Below are 23,555 nucleotides of genomic sequence, written 5' to 3'. Positions count from 1 at the left end.
CAGCACGACGCATACGACGCTCGGACTAAAAAACGCTAACCAACATCCCGTCGCAAAGGCCCGAACTACCTCGACGTCCAGGTCAATCGACAAAGAACTCCCAACATTGATCTGTGGACTTAGCCGTGCTGACTCATTGGTCACGATACATCTGTTCACCAATAATATATATATATATATATATATATATATATATATATATATATATATATATATATATAGGGTAAGTCGATCTTTTAATATAATTTCACTGGCATGATGTTTTAATAAGTCTTTTGGCTTTGATATTAATTAGAGATATTTTTAGGATATTCATATTTATTCGAATAATTAATGTAAAATTCTTATTATCCGACTAGCTTGCAAGATTTAGAATTAATGATAAAGTCGTTAGATATTATTTTTTTGTAAAAATTATGTTAAAAATGAGAGATATTTTAAGTACTCTGATTTATTCTTGTATTGAAAATAAGTAAGAAGTTAGTTATGCGAAGTAACCGATCATTATTCAGTTGAACTCTATTAGAGTTCGCACGAAAAAGACAACGAAGCATGATGGATGGAGTAGCTGAGGCGATGTTGAGTGGGTGTCAATGCTGAGTACCCGATGAGGTGTTGGGTTGGTGGTGATGTGGGCATAATGTTCGATGGAGACAAGGCGTGGGGCATGATGTGGTGCTATATATCTCCATATCAATTTTTGTCCAATTTTTAATGATGTTACATATAATTAAATGATTATACTACTATTGAACTTGAAACAGTTCAAGTATCTTCAAGGAACGAGTGAGACCAAATAAATAGCTAGTCTATCAGTGATATTTCTTTCTCCAATTCAACTATTTGTTAAGATAAAATAATAGGTTAATTATAGATTATCCTTGTAATCAGGTCTTTTTTATTTTCAATTTTTAGACGTAAAAAATTATATTAAAATATTTATAATTATAAAAAGAAAACGTAGAGCCTCATTTACTAAAACGACTTTACCGTTGGAATATACAGTAAATATATGAAAACAATAGATAAAAAAAATTTTTCAATAATGGTGGTGGACGATAGTGCTATGGGTGGTTGTCTATGACAATGATGCGGTGGTTAGCCTTATCAATATTGATGACGAAGAGGAAGATGAGGTATAGCAATAAGACATCTACATCATTGTCAGAGGTGAGGCATTTGCGTTAGCACCGTATTGCTTCGTCTCATCTTCCCCCTCTAACAACGCTTTGCATCTATATTGATGTTGAAGGAGAAAGAAGAGACACGAGAGAAAGAGCAATGTGGCGTCATTCATGCAAGAGCAATGTGACGATAATATTAATACAAATGAAGTTAAATGTTTCACTTTTATAACTACAAAGATTTTAATAGAAATTTTTTAAGTATACAAATCAAAATGCTAAAGAGATCTAAGTAGGGTAGCCATAAAATAATTTACAATAGCTATTTTAATTTGGTCGAGATCAACATGAAAATAAAATCAAAATTTAAATCAAAATTTAAAATAAATTTAAATCACCTAAATAAATTTATTACTACTAATATCAATTCAAGGTGAGTAAAACCTAAAATCTTATACATATCCAGGTAAGTAATTCAACTAAAAATCATTGAAGATGAAGTTAACTTGAAAGGACCACTAGCAAGAACAAGATATCATTTAGTGGGATGCCAATTAGCACCATAACATCAAAAGATGCCCAAAGAAAAAGGAAGAAAGAAAAAAGAATATTCACATAGAGTGGTCCATATTTTGAATGGCCGGCTGCACTTGGAAGATAAGCATCTCAATCAGGACCATGGAAGAACACATCACAATCCAAGGCCAAGGTTTGTTCCTGGATTCCTGGAATTGTACTACCAAAAAAGATTTACTCAGTATCAAAATTGTTGACCGGAGGAGAAGAATAAGATAACTATAGCGCTAAAAAAGTTTATACTAAGTGCAAATCCAATTTTCTAAGAAAATATGTATTTTCATTTGCGAAAGAAAAAAAAAATGCTACTTATTTCCTATGTAAAATATGATTATTCTTGTTAACAACTTAAAGTTGTGGATCTGGAGTCGAATGTCTCGATCCTATTCGGAAGGCACATGATCATTTTGGAAGGTCCTCCTGAGGTGAGATGAGAGAGGGTTTGGATGGGGGCCGGCGAGGGCAGCTTCGAGATGGCCTCTGAACTTTTATAGTTGTCCTGAGGTAGGGCTTACATGAGTTCAATCTCTCTAGTATTCTGCACCATAGGTTAGTGTGTTGGGTTGGATTGGGTGTGGGAGGGAGGGGGGGGGGGGGTTTCGACATGACTCCTCCGACATTTGTTTAGTAGGGACTATAGCTCTTTTTTGGGTCTAGAGTCCGGTCCTTATTTGAGCACCAAGGACTAATATTTATACTTGTGAAGCCAATGGGATGGGACTACGAATGATAGGGATTGCCCGTACATCCTTCCGTGGCGCATTCATATAGACAACCACTCATTACGATCCCCGTCGACACGGGTTAGCTCATGCAGTCTCTTGCAGCGTGGATCAACTCGTACAGTCTTCTATGGTACAATGCCGAGCCATATGGACCCCTATAACACTGTGCTAGCGATGGACAGTCAAAGGGGTACTGCTTGCTAGCCCCGATAAGGAATCAAAGTTTTGAAAGTTACTTCACAATGTGATACTTTTCAAGTGGTAAGTTTATAGTTGCATGATTTTCTAAAAATAAGTTTTTAATAATAGCAAGCCATCGACCGAACTATATTGGGATTGTTATTCAAATATTTTATCCTTGAGTTATAGTTGAGGATATGTTTTGTGATCGTTTTTACTCACACCAGTACATGCTATCAAAATGTTTACTAGTGTAACTTTGATTTGGGTCTTTGTGTATAGATTTGTATTTGTTGACCTTTTAATTAACATTTTAATATAATCATACCATAAGGATAAACCTATTATTTGACTTATTGATTTATGAACTTATAATGAGTTTAATGTGCTTTTGTTGATTAGTAAATCAAGAGAAACTTTTAAGTTTTTGAATTGTTTTAGGCATGTCAGCTAGATTAATTTTATGCCTTGATTTAGTGGATGGAAACTAATGAGGGTGATAGGAGTTAAAAGTAATTAGAGATAAAGGTAGAAAGTTATAGTTATTTGATAGATCATAAAACTAAGTACATCATCCTATAGGTAAGGGCTATTACATACTATTCTTTGTAATTAATTATCTTTAGTATATCGATTCATATACTTTAAAAAATTATATTGAAATTCTTGTACTTACGAAAATGAAACATTTAATCTCGTTATTCCAACAAAACCTTTTTTTAATCATTTAAAATTACTTTGTTAATCATATATAGAGATTTCAATGTTCCACTTTCGTATATATAAGGATCCAAATGTAACTTTTAAAAATGTATGGACTGAAATACTAAAGATAGATAATTAAGAGGGTAATCTATAATTAGCCATAAAAGCCATCATTAGAGCTTTAATGCAAGAAATTATTTATATCCTACTTTATCAAGTATCCAACTAATTATAAATTTTCCCCCTAACTTTAACATTCCAATCTCTACACTTTAAAAATATCCCTATAGTTATAAAAATAAAATATCTAAGTCCATTTTGATAGAAATAATAGAAGATAAGAACAATAATTGAAGAAGCTTTATTGTAGAAATGAAATAGCTTTAGCTTGAATATATTAACATGTTCCCTCTCCTATTTATACAGATTAGGAGGAAGGATTTCCCTCAACAGAATAAATAGAATAGAGAGATTTCCTCATATAGTTGGGAAATCTTATCTTCTATCAAGTTGGGGAAATCTTATCTTCTATCACATTTCTCATAACAATATTGTGTACTAATGAAAACACAAAAATAAAGTGTAAAAAGATATGTTTAGTGGTGGTGGATAATAACGCTACTAGGGGTCATGGGTGGGTATTATGGAAGAGGAGAGCGGCGACGAGAGGTGAGGATTGCTCTGCATTTGAGTCGATATCGATGTAAATGTAGAGCGATGCCACTTGGTATATGCATCAACAATCCTTTCGTCGCTTGATAATTACGTCAACGTCGACATAGATGTATAGTGCCCTTCACCTCTTATTGTCACTTTCCTCATCCATAATAGTCATATACGGTCTCTTAGCAACGTCGTCGTTTGTCACCATCAATTGAAACACTTAAATTATCATTTTATTTTTTGTTTTTATATTTTTGTTAATAAAATTGATATTATTATGGTAATAAAATATAGATATTTTATTTTCATAACTATAAGAATATCAATCTAATTTTTTTAAAGTATAGAGATCTAAAATATTAAAATAACTAACTATATGGATAATATATGGATTTTTAATATTATTACAACCAGCTTAATCCATTCGACAACACTAATTGATCATAATGTTCCAATTACTTGTAAATTGATTATATCTTTTTGTTTTTCATCATTTGCCAAGACACATGCATACATCCCTTAAGTTCAATAATTTTTATATTTATCTCTCTAAATTTAAGTTTAATGTATCCATCATATATATATATATATATATATATATATATATATATATATAGGATGGATACATTAAACTTAAATTTAGAGAGATAAATAAATAAATAAATAAATATAAATATATATATATATATATACACACAAGCCTCTAACTCATAGCTAGAAAACGTAAGATCTCCATTTTCCAATGCAATAGAAATTTACTGCATTGTGGTTTCATGACATTAATTCTAACACGGAGTTCTTTTTCCAAGAAGAAATATCTTCTTTTTCTTTTTCTTTTTCTGTGTTCTCGCCGCCTCAGCTCAATCCACTGTGCGTTCAGCTAAAGAAGAATTCACAAAGCTATATCTAAAAAGCCCGTACAAGTCGCAGACTAGCCATGCATGACCTAAGTATCAATCTCTCTCTCTCTCTGGTTTCACTGGTAGTTTACGGCGAAGGAAAAATGGCGCCACGCACACCTTCTTCCTTTTACTGCCGATTGAGACACCGGTCGACGTCCACCCACATCGCGGTCTCCGGGAAGCGAGAACCTGACGACTAAATGCATGCCCGCTTTGGTTGCCTGGAAAGGTATTGCGGGACCCATGCATTTGGACAAGTAAGGGGGCCGGTAGAAAATAGGTACTCACGCAGGCCCCATGCCACCTGACTCCCTCGGGCGCTCCGCCTCTTCCATCCTCCCTCGTGGTCGCCACTCTGGTCCGTTAAAGGCTTTCGTCTATAAGTGATGGGCTTCCGCCTCCTAGCCGCTCCGCCATCCCGAACTCGAGGACTACGGCTTTGGGTTCAGGGTTGTTTTCGTTGTTGTTGTTGGTAGTGGACAACGGTTCGTGCGGCAAAGGTTCCAGTTCTGATACGGGGATGGCGGAGGGGAACGGCGTGGGGCGGCGGTCGGGGTGCGAGTACTGCGGGGGGGCGGCGGCGACCCTCTTCTGCCGCGCGGACGCAGCTCGGCTCTGCGTCGCATGCGACCGCCACGTGCACGCGGCGAACGCGCTGTCCGGGAAGCACGTGCGGTCCCCGATCTGCGACGACTGCGGGTCCCAGCCCGCCGCCGCCCGCTGCGTCGTCGACGGCCGCGCCCTCTGCGCCGACTGCGACTGGGACTCCCACGGCGGCGGCGGCCACCATGACCACCCGAGGGTTCCCATCGAGGGCTTCTCCGGTTGCCCCACTGCCCTCGAGCTCGCCGTTTCTTGGGGCTTCGATCTCTCTTCAAAGGAGGCGAGCCCTCCTCCCACTTCTCTAAACCCGACGGCGGACCAGTTGCTGTCGAATTGGTCGTCCCTGGACCCAATCTTGTCCGTCGATCCGTTGTTCCAGGACATCTACGTGCCCTGCGCCCCCAAGATGCCTGGCGTGGTCAAGCGGCAGAAGAACCACCAAAACCTGAAGCCCCTGTTCCACCAGCTGGTGGAGCTCGCCAAGACGGAGGTGGCGGCCTCGGCGGCATGCGATCTCATCCCGAGCACGCCGCATCGGACTGGCAGAGGCCACGAGGAGCTCCAGGAATCACAGCCAATGCCGTACACCGCCCTGCTCATGTCGGCACCGACCGAGCTTAAGGGAAGCGATCGGCTTGTTGAGGAGGAGGTGGAGGAGGAGGATATCCTGTGGGACTGCAGACTTCCGCATCATCCCGCGCAGGTTTAGTACTCTGTGCATCTCTGTTCACTTTGCAGTATCTTCCATGTCCTCGTGATATATTTAAGATCCTTTTAGCTGAAATTAGAACAATTGATCTCCAAAAGTCAAAGAAAACGTCCTATAAAAAAGACAACTTTTCTAATTTCTGAGATAACATTATGGAAATGGTGATAGGCTGATTCCAGGAAAGTTGCTGACCACTTTGATCTTAAATAGAGTTGTAGGCAAGCTATATATCAAGTCTCAAAGGTCAACCCCTTGAATTTGTGTCAAAATTTCTTGATCTAAATTAAACAACAACACTGTTCAAGGTCGTGGCTCAGATCGGAGTAATTGGAGGCGCAAAAGATCTGGTAATATTGTTGGAGTTAGGAGCCACATCCATGCCTAACATTAATCTTGCACCCAATTCTTTTTGCTTAAGGAAATATACATTTTGAAGAGTTTTATAGTTTGTCTTTTTGTTCTTTCCATTTCTTTTTATCTGTTCTTTGCCCGATGATATCCTCCTTCTTTTCGGTTCCCCGTGATGTTCCACTTTGTTAAGGAAAAAATATTTCAGACTCCTTACCATATACGTAAAGTATCATTGTGTTTGTTTGATGAGGTATTTTGTTGTATTGTATTGCTTAAAGTGTCCCTGAAAGAACCTGATTGGCATCCAGATACAATGTGGGTATGTGAGATCTATTTTACTGTAGAAGGCAGAGGTGGTTCGAAAAGTTATCTAGTGGGGGCGATATAAGAGGGACAGGTTAGTGGAGAAAACCCGTATTATTTGTTTTTTGTCGGATGGTGCCTCTCATAATTGTTCTTTATTGGATGATGTCCCTAAAACTGGCACAGTCCAAGTCAAATTGGTCAAATTTTCTATATTCGACCATGGGAATGTGGTTATCTTGCTACTCAAATTAGTCATCTGATGGGCTAGTAAACTTATTTCTTTCTTTCTGCTTTCTTTACTAGTTTGTCCTTATCAATGCTTACAACACATAATGTCGGTTGCGGTTTTCATGGCTACTCTCTTATAAAGTCTGTTTGCTGATGTCCAGATATGGGATTTTAACCTTGGAAGATTGGGAGACCAGAAGGATTCTTTTGATCATGAAATTGCATATGGTACAAACAATGAGGCATTTATGATCAAGAACTTCAATGACCTTCACAAGGAAAATTCATTGGAGACCACAAAAGTATTGGAAGATATAGGTGATGCAAGATGTCCTTCCTCGAATGATGATATATTGTTGACAAATGTTCGCCACAGGCAGTCACAAACTGTGAGCCATCTCGCTGTTTATTTCTTGATACAATATCTTACACAAGGTAATACAATATAATAGTGCCACTGCCTGGTCAGGTAATTCTGAGTTTATTTCCATCATTATCAGGTTAGCAATTGTGACAAATGATTCAAGAGTTCACAGAATCTATCGAGTAATATCTAACATCTTAAAGATAAAGCTTCTCCTTTTCTTATTTCCCTTGAATGCTAGGAGTGAGATAAGGTATGATATAGTGTTTTAATTGATTGTATGTCATATAGTTCTTACTCTTGGTTTTTCTTTTTACTGCAGCTGAGGACCGTAAGCACCGCCACCAAAAGGAAGCACGGTTCAAGCTGTTCACCAGTTGAAGGACCAACAGCCTCTGGAAACAACACATTGACCAGGATTAGACCATTTGTTGATTTATCACATGAGCATGAATCTGTTGGTGCCAAACAAATTTCATTCAGAGAACAAGGAGAACTGCTAGTCGGAAATGAAACGGTCAAAGAAACAAAGAGATTTGACAGCGAGATGCTAGCCAAAAACAGAGGCAACGCCATGTTGCGCTATAGGGAGAAAAGAAAAACACGCAGGCATGGATCTATTCTTCTGCATTTTACTTATATGAGACTGTAATCGTCGTCCAAGAGTTCTCTTGATGTTCTTAGTTATGAATTCTATGCAGGTACGATAAGCACATTCGATATGAGTCTAGGAAGGTGAGGGCTGACACAAGGAAGCGTGTAAAAGGTCGCTTCGTCAAGTCCACCGAGGCATTAGATGTTGTAAACAATGGCTGAATGGGCATGCACTAATAAATTAGGTGTAAATACCTTCTTGGTCATGTTCTAAGAGGAATTTTAGAAATGAGTGATGATATGCTGTGTCATCTGCTAATCAAATCTATGTTTCTTTTGATGGAGCTCCCATCCCCATTGATTCTTAATTCTCTGATGGATTGTTTAAAGATTGAGTCCATCTGATTGGTATGAAATCTGAGTTCAATTAACCCAAGAGTGATCTGCTATGATCCTGTGTTCTTAGTCCAAGTTAACTTTAATCTGCCCACCATGGGATGCATCATGAATGGTTCTACTTTGACATGCTAGTCTTCTGTGCTGCTCCACACAACAAAAATGATATATATATATATATATATACTGAAAATTTATGAATAATTATAAATATTTTTTTTTATGTAAAAAAAATCAAAACATATATCTTAAATAATCTCGTGTTATTATTTGCAAAAGAGAGAAGCAGATAGATCCGATCCGGCCTTCACTTTTGTATTTGATTAATCAACTTAAAATTTTAATTTACTTTTTCTCCCTCTGAGTTGATTAATCAACTTAAAATTTTAATTTACTTTTTCTCCCTCTGAGTTGACAAAAGGGAGTTATTTGCAATGAAAAGGTATATTTGATTACTTTACATAAATAAATAAATAATTAAAAATCGGAAACCCTTAAAATCTTTGCACTCTCCTATTAGAAAAAAAAAAATTAAGACGAAATTACATACATATCATTCTTAAATTAATAAATTTTTTTTTATTTTTCCATCTAATTTTGAGTTTAGCATTTATTGATTTCATTTGGTCGATATAATGATAAATGCATTAAGAATATTATATATATAATATATATAATTGCAAATATCCATAATTAATAGTGATTAACCTGAATTTGACACTATAAAGATGTGGTAGGGGCAAATGCGTCATTATACTAAAGAATATATACATATGCAAAAACCCCAATAATAATAACAAACAAAACCCGAACCCTCTCGCCACACCTTTGCCTGAGAAGGGCAAAACCCTAACCCCGACCTCCGGTGCCGAATCGACCAAGAATGCGACAATTCATGGTTCTTGATCGGCTCCTCCATAGCCGGAACTAGAGTTTGCAGGTCTGCTTGCCGATGGACTCTCTGGTTCGGGGGTTTTGTTTCCTTTTTACTTTTTGACGAAATTGTTTGGTCTCTTGCCTGCCCTTTCTTCAGTTTCTTGTTGTCTTTTCGATTCGTTCATCAAGGGGAACGGGTTTTGTTGCCCTCGGATGGTGTTTCTTCTGAGAATCACCAAATTTGGCATCTTCAGTGGTCTTGGGCTGAGGGTTACTCTCAAACCATGTTGGCTTGCGATTGTTGTAGGATGCGAAGAAGTTGTGCTGATAGATGGCAGTGAAGTAGATGGTGTGTATTAATTGGGAAAAAAGATGGTTGTGGATGATGGGAAAAAAGAAGTTGGGTTCTTGGATGGCTTTGCAGATGGCCATCCATTACCACTTGATGATGAGAATTGCAATCATTTAGGGTTTTTGGCTACTGATAACCGTATTTATTTATTTTCGTTGTGCATACTGCACCATTTGGTTACATTTTGTTGTAATACTGCTTATAGCAACTTGAGAAATTTCAGACGATCATTCTTTCCTTGGAAGTCAAGATTTTTTCCCCAAACGTTAGTCAAATATCCACCTGGGTTTTTCTGTTACTGCTTTTTAATCTGAAGGTCTATGTTAGCCTACATGGAGCTCTTGGAGCTAATCTTGCGGTAGAATCTGGGAGGAGTTTTCTGAGTGAGATCCCAGATGACATGGATCCTTCCATCTGAATTCTCAATGAAACGCCCTGATTTATGTCTAGTAAAGTTATCCTTTTTATGCTTTCTCCTACAAATATGTGTTCCGTACTAGAAAATAAAGTCAATTCTATGAATCTAATCGCTATAGTGCCTAGTTAAATTTTAGGTGTAATTAGTTATTGCCGTATTGTCACGGACAAACTTCTAAACAAGATGTTGGATGTAATGCTTTTGTGTGTCCGTGTCTTTTGGCATGTTCATGCCTTGTACAAAATGTAAAGGGGCGGCCGAAGGCTTCAAAGTCCCATTTTAGTTGGGTTGGTGGCCTCTTTAGGCTTGTAAATAAAGGTTGTGTCATGTGGACACGTGCGAGAGCTATTCGGTCTGTAATGGATCATTTTACCCTTTGTTGTGCCACTGTTCAGAGCTTGTAAAGTCTGTTTGTAATTTGCATTGTCTATGAAGTGTTTTTCGGACATGTTTGCTTGTGGATCCCGATTGAGGCGTTCTCTTTAACCCGTTCTCTCTTTTGTTGGTCCTAAGGGACAATGGGAGGCTTCGGGGAGGTTGACCTTTGCGGACGGACGCGCAAGGGTGCCGCACGACTTAGGCAAAACCAGCTAAGTTCGTGTCATATGGTATCAGAGCGGGACAAGCACTCATAGAAACACTTGACATGCAAACGTGGGGGACCTAGCGGGGCTGCGTTGAGGGCAGTCAGCACACGCGCGACCATTTGAGGGAAAACGGGCATGGAGATGTAGGGAAAAGAGTCGCTTAGAGGAGCGGGCATCTAACATTGGCATTCAGAGGAATGGCCAACCCTTCGCGCAAGAGGCACCACGAGAACAGGCAAGCTTGGAAGAATGCGGAGCGCACAAAGGTTGGGATGGTTGAGTTTGAGCTACGGCTCAACGTTGACAACTATACTTGATGGTGCTCTAGGCAAGCGAGGCGCTTGGCAAGAATGAGACCATGCAAGGTGGAATGAGTTGCTCAACGACCAAAAGAGTTATGCAAAGCTCACAGAGGTGAGGGGAATTGCTAACTTGAAGAATTTGGTACTCATGCATGGGCTTGTATGCGGACGATGGAATGTTCGTGGCCATCCCAAGGCGACCGAAACTCGTCGCCATGGAGCATTGAAACTTTCTCTTCGGCATGTGAAGGATACGTCCGTCGGAGGCTGAAGTGTGCAACGAGTTCAGCATGTTGCTAGGCCTTGAGGGGTGCAGCGGGGGCTGTATTGACATGAAGTCGCAATCTAACAAGTGCATTTGCAGGAGGCAGAACAGTGCACAGTTTGTTCAGCAGTTCGGAGTAGTCCAAGGGTATGGTGGTCTCCAAAACGAAGAGAGATGTTGCTCCAACGGGACAGTTATCCAGGAGGGATAAGTCTCGGCTCTCCAGAGGGAGAATCATGTGACATGTACCTCACATGTTGAGGAGGAGTACCTCAACAAACAACGACTCCACGAAGCTCGATGGACTGAGCAAGCGGCGAGGAGTCGTCGCATGATCTCGCTCGAGAGAATGCATTGGTGGATGCATTGCGAGATCAAGTGGGGGAGCGACCTAAAATAACTTAAATGAAGGCACACTTGGAGTCGATGTGGAGATCGAACTCAAGGGAGGGTTGACCCGTGGAATGGTGGGCGCGAGGGCCACCATCGACTCAATGCAAAAACGAGGAGCGGAGCAACTTGGGTGTAGCTTGGCGAAGTACCCAAGCCGCATGAAGGGAGCCAGTATAGAAGTTGGAACATGGAGCAGAGGCACAGTGCTTTCCTTAGACAGAGGTCAAGGACATGAACTCTTGCAGAGGCAAGAGTAGGATCATGTTGTTCCATGGGTCCTTCTTTCTGACGGAGCGGACTCATCTTGCATGGTGCCAAAGACGAAGGGAGCTTCGCGGCACATGCACCTTAACTCGGAGAAGCATTTGATGGAGGAACTAAGGCGACTCAATTTGCAGAGGCGAAGTTGGGTTCAGAAGGGCCTTAGCACGGGGCAAGAGGACGCAGAGGCGGGTACTCTTGAAGAATATGCCACAGTGTTGCCATTTGAGTTGCTATGAAGGAAGCAGTGCGCAGCGGAGATTGTGCTGGCAGGGGCAGAGGCCCAGGATCCAGACAATGGTGCACAGATTACAGTGAAGTCGGTGCACTTCGAGAGCTACTAGGCGACGGACTGTCCTAGAGCGGTGCTTCATCTAGGTGTGACCCAGGAGTGGGTGGATGAAGGTCGATTGCCAGAGGAGCGAACAAAATCGAAGGTGGAAGGGACCCTGCGATGTATTGGCAGAGGTCACACATGGAGGGTTCACAATTCGAGTTTATTCCACAAGGATCAGAATGCACTGGAGATGTCACCAGGAGGCGACATGGTGCAGCGGATCGTGGTGGAACAGTTCGTGGCAATGCGATACACACGACTGCGTCCCGTGAGGGATGAGATCATATGGAGGTATGATCGGGAGCTACTGGGAGCTCCACTTCGGTGAACAACACGACGGCAAGAAGGGCTATGGATTCAAGGAGTGAAGGCCATGGTACCGCAGAGGCGGGTCTTCCGGGCGTGCACCGAATTTTGCATCGGATGAAAACCTTGGTCATCAGCATATGGGGGCTGAGTTCCACCAAGGGAAAAGTTCGAATGCAAGTACCAGTGAGTTCCATGGGAGGGACTTGATCATGCAGAGGTATGATCGAAGCAGCTGGAGAGTTGGACTTCTCCAGAGCTCATATTCGCTTAAGGGAGCCCGACAAGTCAGAGGACAAGGTCGAGTAAGCGAACGTTGCTACCAAGGAAGCTAAGGAGAACAGAATCGGTACAAACTCTACAATGTGATGGCAGAGGCCATGCATGGGAGTTGCATTCTGTCTTTCCATCGACCAAATGGATTGCTTGGAGAACACAGAGGTGTTGAAGCAGGGGGTCGAAAGGGGTGAGGAAGCGACGATGAGTCCAGAGGGACTTAGCTACCCAAAATCAAGCATCAGTTAGAATGGAGGTGGACTCAGAGGAGTGCCACGGAGACATCTCTACTGATTGTGAAGAAAAGGGATACAGAGGCGAGGCGACGGATAGTAGGGCCATGGGCATGGTAGCGACATGGTACCTCAGAGGCGGGACTTCCGTGCAAGTCATTGATCCCTTGCTCTCATGGAGGGAGAGCGCTTGGTCGTGAAAGGGGCCGAGGAAGTGGAGCATGCAGAGGCAATCTCCAAGTACCAAGACAAGGCTGAAGGGCAAAGGCCAAGAAACTTCGTAAGACCGGTGTCAACAAGTTTCTCATCAAGATAGCCGTAAGTGAAGGACTTCGGGTCATGCAAGAGTGCACGACCAAGGAACGAAGCAGGCAGTACGCGGTGTTGTACCTTTGCTACTCAGTGGAGTAGGCGGCAGGGTTGATGGAGAAGACGGTACAATCCCAGAGGCGACCTCATCTATCAGAGAATTACTCCAAGTTGGGGTGAAAACTTCCCGCATTCCAGAAGTTCGATGGCATTGAGAAGGTGAATCACAGTAGCTAACTCAACGCAAGGAGTGCAAACACTTCAAGTGCTTCAGAAGTGTGAGCAAAGAGCAGGCGAAGACCAGTAACCAGCTCGATGCATGAAGTACAACCTCGAGGAGGCGGGCGAAGTCAAGTAACCTTTGCCTTCTCAACTCTTAAGAGAATGGGCGAAACCGAGTACCCCAGTTCTCTTATCTATCCAGCAGAGGAGCTCTGCACAAGTTCAAAGACCCTTCGAAGATAATGGAAGACAATAGTTGTCAAATCCTCACCAACGGTGATCAGTGCTACTGAGAGTAGATTGTCCGCTTCATTTCCCAACGAAATGCCAATCGAAAGCGGAAGTGATGCGAACCTACTTGGATGTGACAACTAACTGAAAGAAGAGTCAATGAGCAGATTTTGTGAAGGAAGGACCCAAAAACTTCAGAAGTTTGCGAGGCGATGCTCGTTAAAGCTCCAACAAGCATCCACCCAGTTCAAGCAGCATGTGAAAATTTTGAGAGACTGGCACAGTAAAGATGGTCTTTTCCTTCATTTGGTGGATCCACAAGAATCGACAAGGATCAACACAACTCAGCCAACCCCACACCAGAGTCAGAGTCATTGGTGAGTTGAAGCAGCATGACGGATCAAAGATTCGACTACGCAAAAAACAGCAGCGGAGAGCAGCTGGGAGCCAGGAGGCGCATTGCAGCTGGAGCAGAAGATTGAAGACTCAGCAAAGGCGAAGAGTTGTAGTGTTCACAAAGGCTTCGACGAGGACGTCGAAGGGATAAGTGGGGGAGAATGTCACGGACAAACTTTTAAACAAGATGTTGGATGTAATGCTTATGTGTGTCCGTGTCTTTTGGCATGTTCATGCCTTGTACAGAATGTAAAGGGGCGGCCGAAGGCTTCAAAGTCTCATTTTAGTTGGGTTGGTGGCCTCTTTAGGCTTGTAAATAAAGGTTGTGTCATGTGGACACGTGCGAGAGCTATTCGGTCTGTAATGGACCATTTTACCCTTTGTTGTGCCACTGTTCAGAGCTTGTAAAGTCTGTTTGTAATTTGCATTGTCTATGAAGTGTTTTTCGGACATGTTTGCTTGTGGATCCCGATTGAGGCGTTCTCTTTAACCCGTTCTCTCTTTTGTTGGTCCTAAGGGACAATGGGAGGCTTCGGGGAGGCTGGCCTTTGCGGACGAACGTGCAAGGGTGCCGCACGACTTAGGCAAAACCAGCTAAGTCCGTGTCAGTATGGTAAAATTGTTGTCATTTTGAACAATGTTACTGGGACATTTGAGTTTAGCCTCGACACTTCTTAGACACTTCAAAACTGGTTTATGTTGGGTTTATTCTCTCAGATAAGGTTGTTCCCGGAAGAACATTGATGCATGGTCAGGATTTGCAATTATATGTTTATGATAAATACATAATCTTTTTTTTTAATTTACAGTACACCTCTTGTTTCTTCTTTACATCATCATGTTACCCTGATCTTTTCAACTCATTTTGTAGGTTTTCTGGCATATCAAGTTTCTGAACTTGAGATCAATAACGATGAATGGATCATTTAATATGCAGATTTTGGTGGATAAGCTTGCCAAACTTAACAATTCACAGCATAGCATAGAAAGTATCCTTCAGTTGTTTTTTTAAGTTAATTTGTCTAATACAAGAATTAATAGTTTGCACTCAATGATAATATTCATATCTATAATGCCTGGAAGTGTTTCTTGTTTATATACAGTGATGGTTGCCATTGTGCTGTTGTGCATCTATTAGTCCTGCAAGTTTCTCATGGGGCCTTGATAATATAGCCAATGGAAGTTAAACTGAAAGATGCTGATTACTAAACTAGTTATGCTAGAACTTCCAAAACTCCATGGTTTCTTCACGCGCTTGTACTACATTAAGTATGAAGTAGGAAATATATGGACTGCATGGACTATGGGGTTAATTAGTGTACTATTGGAATTTTATAAGTACTATATATATAATCAAACATGAAGCATTTAGGATAAAGGATAAATTTTATTTCTTAGGAGTTCTCTTTCTGGACCAATCTCAAATGGATTAATGGGTTACAAGTATTTTGGTCATGCAATGTTTTCAATGGAATTAATTGGATATTCTGTCTTTTTGAAATGCTGTTCAGTGTTCACTTCTATCTGTTGCATGTATTTCCCAGAATTACGTATCTTCTCCTCTGCAATGTACTTCTCAAGCCATTTTTATTTTCATTTTTTTGAGACCCAAGTCTAGCCTTAAGATCCTTTACTTTTTTGGCGAGAAGTCTTTGATCATCATTAAAGACTTCAAACTTCAAAGTTCAGACTATGTTTGTTTTTAGCATTCATGTACTAATCTTGATAGAACATACTTGACTCGGAACAAGCTTTATCATATTGGTGCATCTTCCATAGGAACAAGGCAAAACAAGTTGTGGAAACATGGGACCAGCAATTCCATTGCTCTCCAAGGGATAAGAGAGTATCTTTTCTGTATCTTGCTAATGATATTCTGCAGAACAGCCGGCGGACAGGTTTAGAGTTCATTAATGAATTCTGGAATGTTCTTCCTGATGCTCTAACTGATGTACTTGATAATGGAGGCGATTTTGGAAGGAAAGCTGCACTAAGATTGGTAAACTAAAATGAATAAATTTTATTGTTCTTGATATATTTTCTGTCTTATACTATCATCTAAAAGCATGATGCCGTGATATCATATGATACAATTTTTTATGTTCTTTTTAGTGCCTGGATTGCAAGTGAATGCCTGTATGCCTTTCAGGCATACACTTAAAGTTATATTTAATAATTGAATATGCATGGTCTTCTATGATTTTACTTTACATGTTTGAAGATGCACTACCAGTTTAAACTGCATATTATTAGAATGTTAGACTTGTTGTAGCTATAATTTGGATATTCTAGGCAGTTACTTACTATGAACATTTACATGCAAGCCAATTCTTTGTTTGTTCTTGCATGCCCATGTAGAAGGTACATTTTATTTACAGAGGGCTTGAAGTACAGATGCTCTTTAATTCTTTCTTGTCCTAGCATTTTTGTTAAATTTCTACTGGTGTGGGACTTAAACATTGTCAATGTTATTTAGATGAAATTATTGACAACACAAGAAATTATGATGTCATAGTTATTTGGGGTTGACTACATGAATCTTTTCCCATATTGATCTCTATCTTGGTCTATATCACTAATCAAACTAAGAGGTCATCGACTCTTGTTGTTTCTAATAAGTTTCTTACGTCTCCCTATATTTTTCCTTCTAGCATCAATCCCAGTAGACTGGCCTTGTGTAACCAAAAAAATCTTCTTTAGCCATGATCATGTCATTTTAAGCAATGATCTCATTGTATCTTCTATCAGTTACACTTGTTTGTTCATAGATATAAACATTTCTTATTCTATTGCTGTTTTCTAAAGACTGCACATATCCATCTCAGCATTATTTCATCTCATCAGTTCACTTTTATGCTCTGTATTAATGAATAATCCATACAGGTTGACATATGGGAAGAACGTAAGGTTTTTGGTTCTCGTGGACAATTTCTTAAGGAAGAGATATTGGGAAGAAAGCTTGACAATGGAAATAAATATGGAAACTCCAGTAATTGCAAATTGGTAAGAAACTTTTATTGTAACTAAAACTGTATACACATACCTTGCTGGTTACAAATTTGTTTATGACATCATGTAAGATGTTGACCTTTCATGTTTTAAAACATTTTTCATGTTGGATATTACAGAAGCAATGTAGTGGTGAACTTCTTCAGAAGATCATCTTAAGCTATGATCATGTTCATGATGAAGAAGCTCTATTTAGAAAATGTGAAGGTTCTATCAGCATTGTTGACAAACTAGAAAAGGAATTCTGTGGTGATGATAAATTAGGTACATGTTACGTTCTTTCTTATCTACTTCAAAATAATTAAGTTACATTATGTGTGCACTTTTTATATCATTATGCTTGTATCAGTTGCAGCAGAGTAAATAAATCTGTATGTGATTGAAGGATCAAAGTATTACGACAGTTTGATAAAGAACATGCTGATTTATTTATTACTCTTTTTTCCTTCTTTTTTGTTCTCATTTTTTATTTCTTTAATGGAGTAGGATTCCTTTTTTTCCTCTGTTAAGATTATCTTAAAATAATCAATTGTGATGAATTTTTGACAATTTCACCAGCAATCAACTGCTTGCTTTATCTGTCACCAACAATAATTCTTGTCTTGTTGTTCTGAAGGCCATGTCAAGATGGTGCTTTCTTTACCAAAAATCAAGTCTTTTGTCATATTGAGCTTCCTATTATGTGTGGTTCACTATATGTGAAAATTTATTTCTCATGAATGACGGATCAATTTCTTTTAAGCACCATTATCCTTCTTTTCTTTTACATTTTACAAAAGAATGATAGATATTGTGGAACATAAACACTTAAAATACATATCGTTTATGTGTTTAACATGGAGGATATCTGTTCAATATTTATTCTAACTTGTGATATATGCCAGAGCATGATGACATATACAGGATGTATATATCGTTACAATTAACTTTTTGACATATGGTATTTACTGTGCATGACATCTACCAAGACTGATGGATGTGTCACATACGAGGGATGCATATGTAAATTGGAGTTTTTACAGAACATGAAGTTAGTCCCCATAATGTTCCATTAACGGTTTTTTTAAATAGTTAGGTGACTGGGGTCTTGCTTCTTCTGATCATAGATTATTTAAATTAGACAAGTTTAATGTAAATATATAATATATAGTAAAATTATATTTTTATTATGCTTGCATTGTTTTGTGCTATGTATTTAGTATTTGCTATATCAGCATCTCAAGTTGTCTCTATCTTGTGCCCATGTCCATGCCACATCAATAGATTGTTTGCAGTCTTCTGCCTCCTGTTGCTTCCATATATTTGGTTTTGTTGTCATTGTACTGTGCTGCTGAATAATGTCAAATATTGTTCCAGGGCATGCCTAATATCTATAGATAATTTTTGTATTCAACTTCAATTTTTTGCTTCCTACATGGAGCTTTTGAGCAATTCTGGATAATGGATAGGGAGTAAAAATGAATCTGAAGTTACACGGGAGTTGCAGAAGCAGCATGGCATACTAGGAGAGTGCATAGAGCAATTAAAAGCAGCTGAGTTATCCAGAGCGACTTTGGTTACGTATTTAAGAGAGGCACTTCATGAACAGGTGAGGTGGATCACTGGCATATCTCATTGTACTTCTGACCTATGACAGCTTTCAATTTATTGAAGTTTCTCCATTTAGATACAAATTTCTAATTCAATTTCATTCTGTTTTCGACTGGTTATCAGGAAACTAAAATTGAACAAGTTCGCCATGAACTTCAGGTACTCTTCCTGCACTTTGTCAGTATTGTTTCATGTAAGAATGGCATACCATTAATGCTCTGTTAATGTACTGTTCCTTAATCAATTGAAAAGCATTAATTCAGTGAATGTAGCTTAGTCCAGGTTTTTGAGATGATGAATCAGTTGCTTGTGAACACATGATAGCTAGAAAAATGACAGATAAATTTAGCCTTACACATACATATTTAGTCAAATGGTGCTTGCTGGTCTTACTTGGTAAACGTGATTTTTAAGTTTAATCCATATGACTGCCATATCTGATAGTTCTTTAAATTTTGATAAATCAAGCTAGATACAGTGGAAGCTTTATGCAATACTTGTTTGTCTCCTCCTCGAATGCAAATCCTGTGTTTTCCTTAACATGTTTTTTATGCAATATCTTGGGTCCAGACTTCTGTAGATGAGTTGCCATTTTTTAAGATCCATGATTAGCGGAGTTATATATGAAGGATTGAAAAATCGGAGAGGTTCATTTCAGACCATGAAATTAGTTGTATTAACAAGCAGAATTGATGCAGGTTATATTCTGTGTCTCGTTGGTAAGAGCCGTAAGATGGAAGCCATATGGAAAATCTTAGTCTTAGACAGATTAATACATAACTATGGAAAAATGAGTTTCTTGTAAGATTAATATAATTGCTGTTGGTGAATAAAGGGGTGAGTCCACCCTAAATGTTGGTCATCAGTTGAACTGGTATGGTAGCAGTATGTTGGATGGTGAATCAACATGTACCGTTCAGCATTACTGAAAGAAATAAATACTGAGCTTCACCAAATGCACTGGTAAATACCTGGTTGTGTGAGCCATTCGTGCCCATATTTAAAACCATGATTACAAATGACTAAAAGTTAATTTTTAATTTAAAATATAAATATGATGATTGTGATGTCTTCTTTATGTTATCTTCTTTTTCCTCCAGATCAATATTTTTTTTAACTTGATGTCCTCAACTTGAGCACTCTGTGTTCATTAGGCTCAACTACACTTGGAAATCATGGCAATGGTGGTCTGTTAAATCATTCGCTAATTGTATAAGCCCTGTAGAATAAGTGGAATTCTGTGCTGGAGATCAACTCTAAACACCTTTTCTACTGATTCCATATAGAAGCATGTTCTTGTTGAAAAGATAAGTTTTCTGCAACTTTTATATTATTATTATTTTGTTTCCTTAGATTTTCAATGAATCCGGTAGGGGCTGCTAGTGCTAGTCCATAGACCAATTCATAAAGCCTCATTAATTGGGCTACTATTCTAAGTAACCGAGCATCTCCACATACGTTATCCGGTTTTGTCATCATCAGCTGCCTAGGTATCTAGGAAGTCCATGTAGTTCATTGTGCTACCCCACTATCTGGGCACTTGGTGCCTTTACTGTCAAAGCCAAGCACCTGCCAAGTACCTATATAGGTCTGGCACTGATCTATAGGCCCTTAAGCTTGTTTCTGCTTGTTGTAAATTAACATTGATAAAGGATAAAAAGGGTTTTACTAAAAAAGAAAAACATGGTAATAATTATAATATTGTGAAAGGTATTAAATCTCATTGTGATACTGGTTTTGACGACTAGTCAGACTAGTATGATGTTTTAGCATACCAAATAATACACTGAGTTGTACTTCTCAGTATCATCATGAAAAAGAAAAACTAAATATAAACCAGTACTGACCTGTGTGATCTTGTGCTGGTCCTTTGGTTAGACCAGTGTATACTAATCGATGTGTAACAGTCCATCTGGTCTCTGAATTTGGAATCTTGTTTTTGTGTAGTGCAATGTGCTAAAGTAGTTCTTTAATTTGCATGATGATAAGTAACAAAAAGGAATATGTGGATTTATTAAATATACTTTTGTGCTTGATTTATAGCCATTCTGCATGTCATTGTATCTTTTTCTTGTAGTATAGTTAGCCTTTTTTTGGTAAGGGACTTCCCCATGCACCTAGGCCTTCCACTTTAGCCTTTCAAAGGATGACTCTATGATCGTAGGCATTTAGACAACTTTGGTTGCATCAGACCTAGAAGGAAAATCATCCGTTCTCCCTTCCAACAAGTTATATGTGAAAGTTACACCAGTAGTCTCTTTGCTTTTCATATGAAAATTGTCAGGCTTTCACAGAAGATTTATTGCACCAAAATGCATAAATAGGCTGATTAAGAAATTATTAGTGACATAACACTAATTCTTCATTTTCAATGGTTTTTAGAATGATTGAAAACTTATCCTCTATTAAGATTCCTAAAAAATATCTCTAAAATAAAGGAATGCAAGCTGTTTATCCACTTTGCATTTATTGGGATATGAAGTTCAAATATTAAGTGACATGTGAATCAATTTTATTGGAAGCCTTGCATCATGAATTTAGCTGTAGGGATTTGCATCATTGTCCTTCTTAGCTCTCAGTGTGAAATGCAAGCTAACTAAAAGTTCTGAAGCAACACGAGGCAGGATCCCTCCTGATTGCTAAGTAAAATGTCCCATGAGTCAAATATCCATTAATGTTTGAGTGGAAATAATCTGGTGTGACCCTGAGAGTGCATTAATATCTTCTATAACCCCTCCAGAAGTGTGAATATCTTATATATCCCTATTGACTCTGTCCTGATTATGCCCCTAAGAGTTGGCCATATGAATTGGTATTTTACTTATGGGGATTTAGATTATCTGATCATAGTTGCCTATTTTTAATTTGGGTTTAGGCAAATGGGTATTAAATAGTTCTTAAGTATACAAAAGGGAGGTCTCTAAGATTTGCACGAGCATATATATATATATATATCCTATTTTCCATTTTGGAGGTATATATAGGATATTAGGGTACTTTGCAAAGGTACAATAGAGATGTAATCGTAATCTGCACTTGAAAGAGGGGGAATATGTACTACATGAGCAAGCTTAGATATAGTTGTCAGTCTGTTACATAATTGCCTTCTTTAAGAATCATTACTGTCGAAGAATAGGTGTTCATTCTAGTTCTCATTATCTATACTTGATGTATCTGTTATGTTTTTTGCACTACATAATTAGCTAATTCTCATTACCTCTCTTCATTTTCTTTTGGGAAAATAATTGTTGTCATTCATCTTTCACATGTTAGTAAATGTATTTTAGTAAGCCAAGTTTGATTCTGCATCATAGGTGAGAAATAAAAAAGTAACTTAATAGGCCAACTTAAGTTACTTTTTTATTTCTCATGTTTTATCATCGAGCTCTTACCTACCTAGTAGGTCATCCAAATTAATTCTTGATGTCATAACTAATCATCTGTATTCCAGGCTGCCAAATCACAATACGAGCTAGCAAGTAGCTTATCTGCACAGCTCCATGATGCTCAACCCCCAGCCGAGCAGAGGCAAATGGAGTCATTGTTGGCGTTCTCTGATACCTCTTCTGGTTTTATCCCTGAAGCAACCACTAGCTCTGCAGATACAGCACAAATAACTCCGCCCATGGGCACCCAGGAAGAACCTCTCATAACTGACAGTAATTCTTCTCATACTGAAGCGGAGCAGCGGAAAATAGCAGCTGCTGCAATGGCGGCAAAACTCACATCATCCGCCTCCTCTGCCCAAATGCTAAGCTTTGTTCTCTCCTCTCTGGCCTCAGAGAGCATGATTGGTCAGCTTGATAGAGAAGATTACGCACCTGATAGTAAGAGGCTTAAGACACCAAACAGTGCGCCTTCTCATGTGCCGTCACCACCGGATTCTCTCCTTCAGCTGCCGATGCCATTTTTTCCACATCCTGAATCACTACAGCCAGCATCTGCTGTGACTCATTCAAGCCCGAGCTTGGAGCCGTCGCCCCTGCTGCCACAGCCATCAACTTCATTGCCACCTTCACAACCACCACCACCACCAACTGCCATTGCCACCACCCAATTCATGCAGGCTGCTGCTGGACCTATGTCTCGCGTCCCATACAATTATGGCTCAGCTCCACCACCTCTCCCAAGCTATCCAATGTTCCGCATGCATTCAAATCCAAGTCCTCGGACTGCATACTACAGCTTTCAGGGACTGGAGGCGGGCAATCGTCTTGTACAGCCACCGTTTCCGATGGTGCCACCTCCATTGGCACGACAATAACAGATTTGTTGGTGAAAGCATGTACTTGATTAACACATGCATAGAGAGAGAGAGAGAGAGAGAGAGCTTAGATTACTATGTCATATACACACACCTGAAATGCTTCTATACGGTTGGTTGTAAACATGTACATTTGGCCATGATGTTGCATACAGCACAATAGTCGTAGAACGGCTGTTCTATGACTATTCGTAGAAATTGCATACAGCACAATGATGTAAAAGTTTGCTTCGTTCAACACTGATTTTAGAAATTGAATGATAAAAAAAGTAGAACGGCTGTTCCTAGAAATCTCGTCGATTGCTGCAGTTCTGGTTTAAGTCGTGTGTCTGGCTTTTTTCAACTCAAATTGGTTGACCTCGAGTTGAGGGTCAACCACACACCAGAGTGAGTGTGAGTGTGAGTGTGGTGTGGCTGGTAACACGGTTGAATTCATTCTGGATCAAAAGTTCCTCTCAATCAACCATCGATTTACTTTTACCAATTTTTTAAAATTAATTTT

At 39.3% G+C, this 23,555-nt stretch overlaps 2 protein-coding genes across 3 annotated transcripts; both read left to right on the top strand.

Annotated features, from left to right (window-relative positions):
• Positions 1–5,217: 5,217 nt before the first annotated feature.
• On the top strand, positions 5,218–8,387 carry LOC135624444 (zinc finger protein CONSTANS-LIKE 13-like). The gene is made up of 4 exons (XM_065128062.1): positions 5,218–6,181; positions 7,234–7,461; positions 7,759–8,045; positions 8,138–8,387. The coding sequence occupies exons 1-4, from the start codon at positions 5,396–5,398 to the stop codon at positions 8,250–8,252; spliced, it is 1,416 nt and encodes a 471-aa protein (XP_064984134.1). The 5' UTR covers positions 5,218–5,395; the 3' UTR covers positions 8,253–8,387.
• Positions 8,388–9,232: 845 nt separating this feature from the next.
• LOC104000111 (uncharacterized) lies at positions 9,233–23,344 on the top strand. 2 transcript variants are annotated; one of them, XM_009422062.3, is made up of 8 exons: positions 9,233–9,366; positions 15,062–15,179; positions 15,942–16,189; positions 17,074–17,193; positions 17,319–17,463; positions 18,648–18,787; positions 18,913–18,948; positions 22,241–23,344. In XM_009422062.3, exons 2-8 carry the CDS (start codon positions 15,104–15,106, stop codon positions 23,051–23,053), a joined length of 1,578 nt encoding a protein of 525 aa, XP_009420337.2. In that variant the 5' UTR covers positions 9,233–9,366; positions 15,062–15,103; the 3' UTR covers positions 23,054–23,344. The 2 variants fall into 2 exon arrangements, with proteins under 2 accessions (XP_009420337.2, XP_064984133.1); XM_065128061.1 differs by having other exon boundaries at positions 9,248–9,390.
• Positions 23,345–23,555: the final 211 nt, after the last annotated feature.

This window comes from Musa acuminata, chromosome BXJ2-10, assembly GCF_036884655.1.
Source record: "Musa acuminata AAA Group cultivar baxijiao chromosome BXJ2-10, Cavendish_Baxijiao_AAA, whole genome shotgun sequence".
NCBI lineage: Eukaryota > Viridiplantae > Streptophyta > Magnoliopsida > Zingiberales > Musaceae > Musa > Musa acuminata.
The sequence above is the reverse complement of the archived record's forward strand: the minus strand, read 5'-3'. Positions and strand labels throughout refer to the sequence as shown.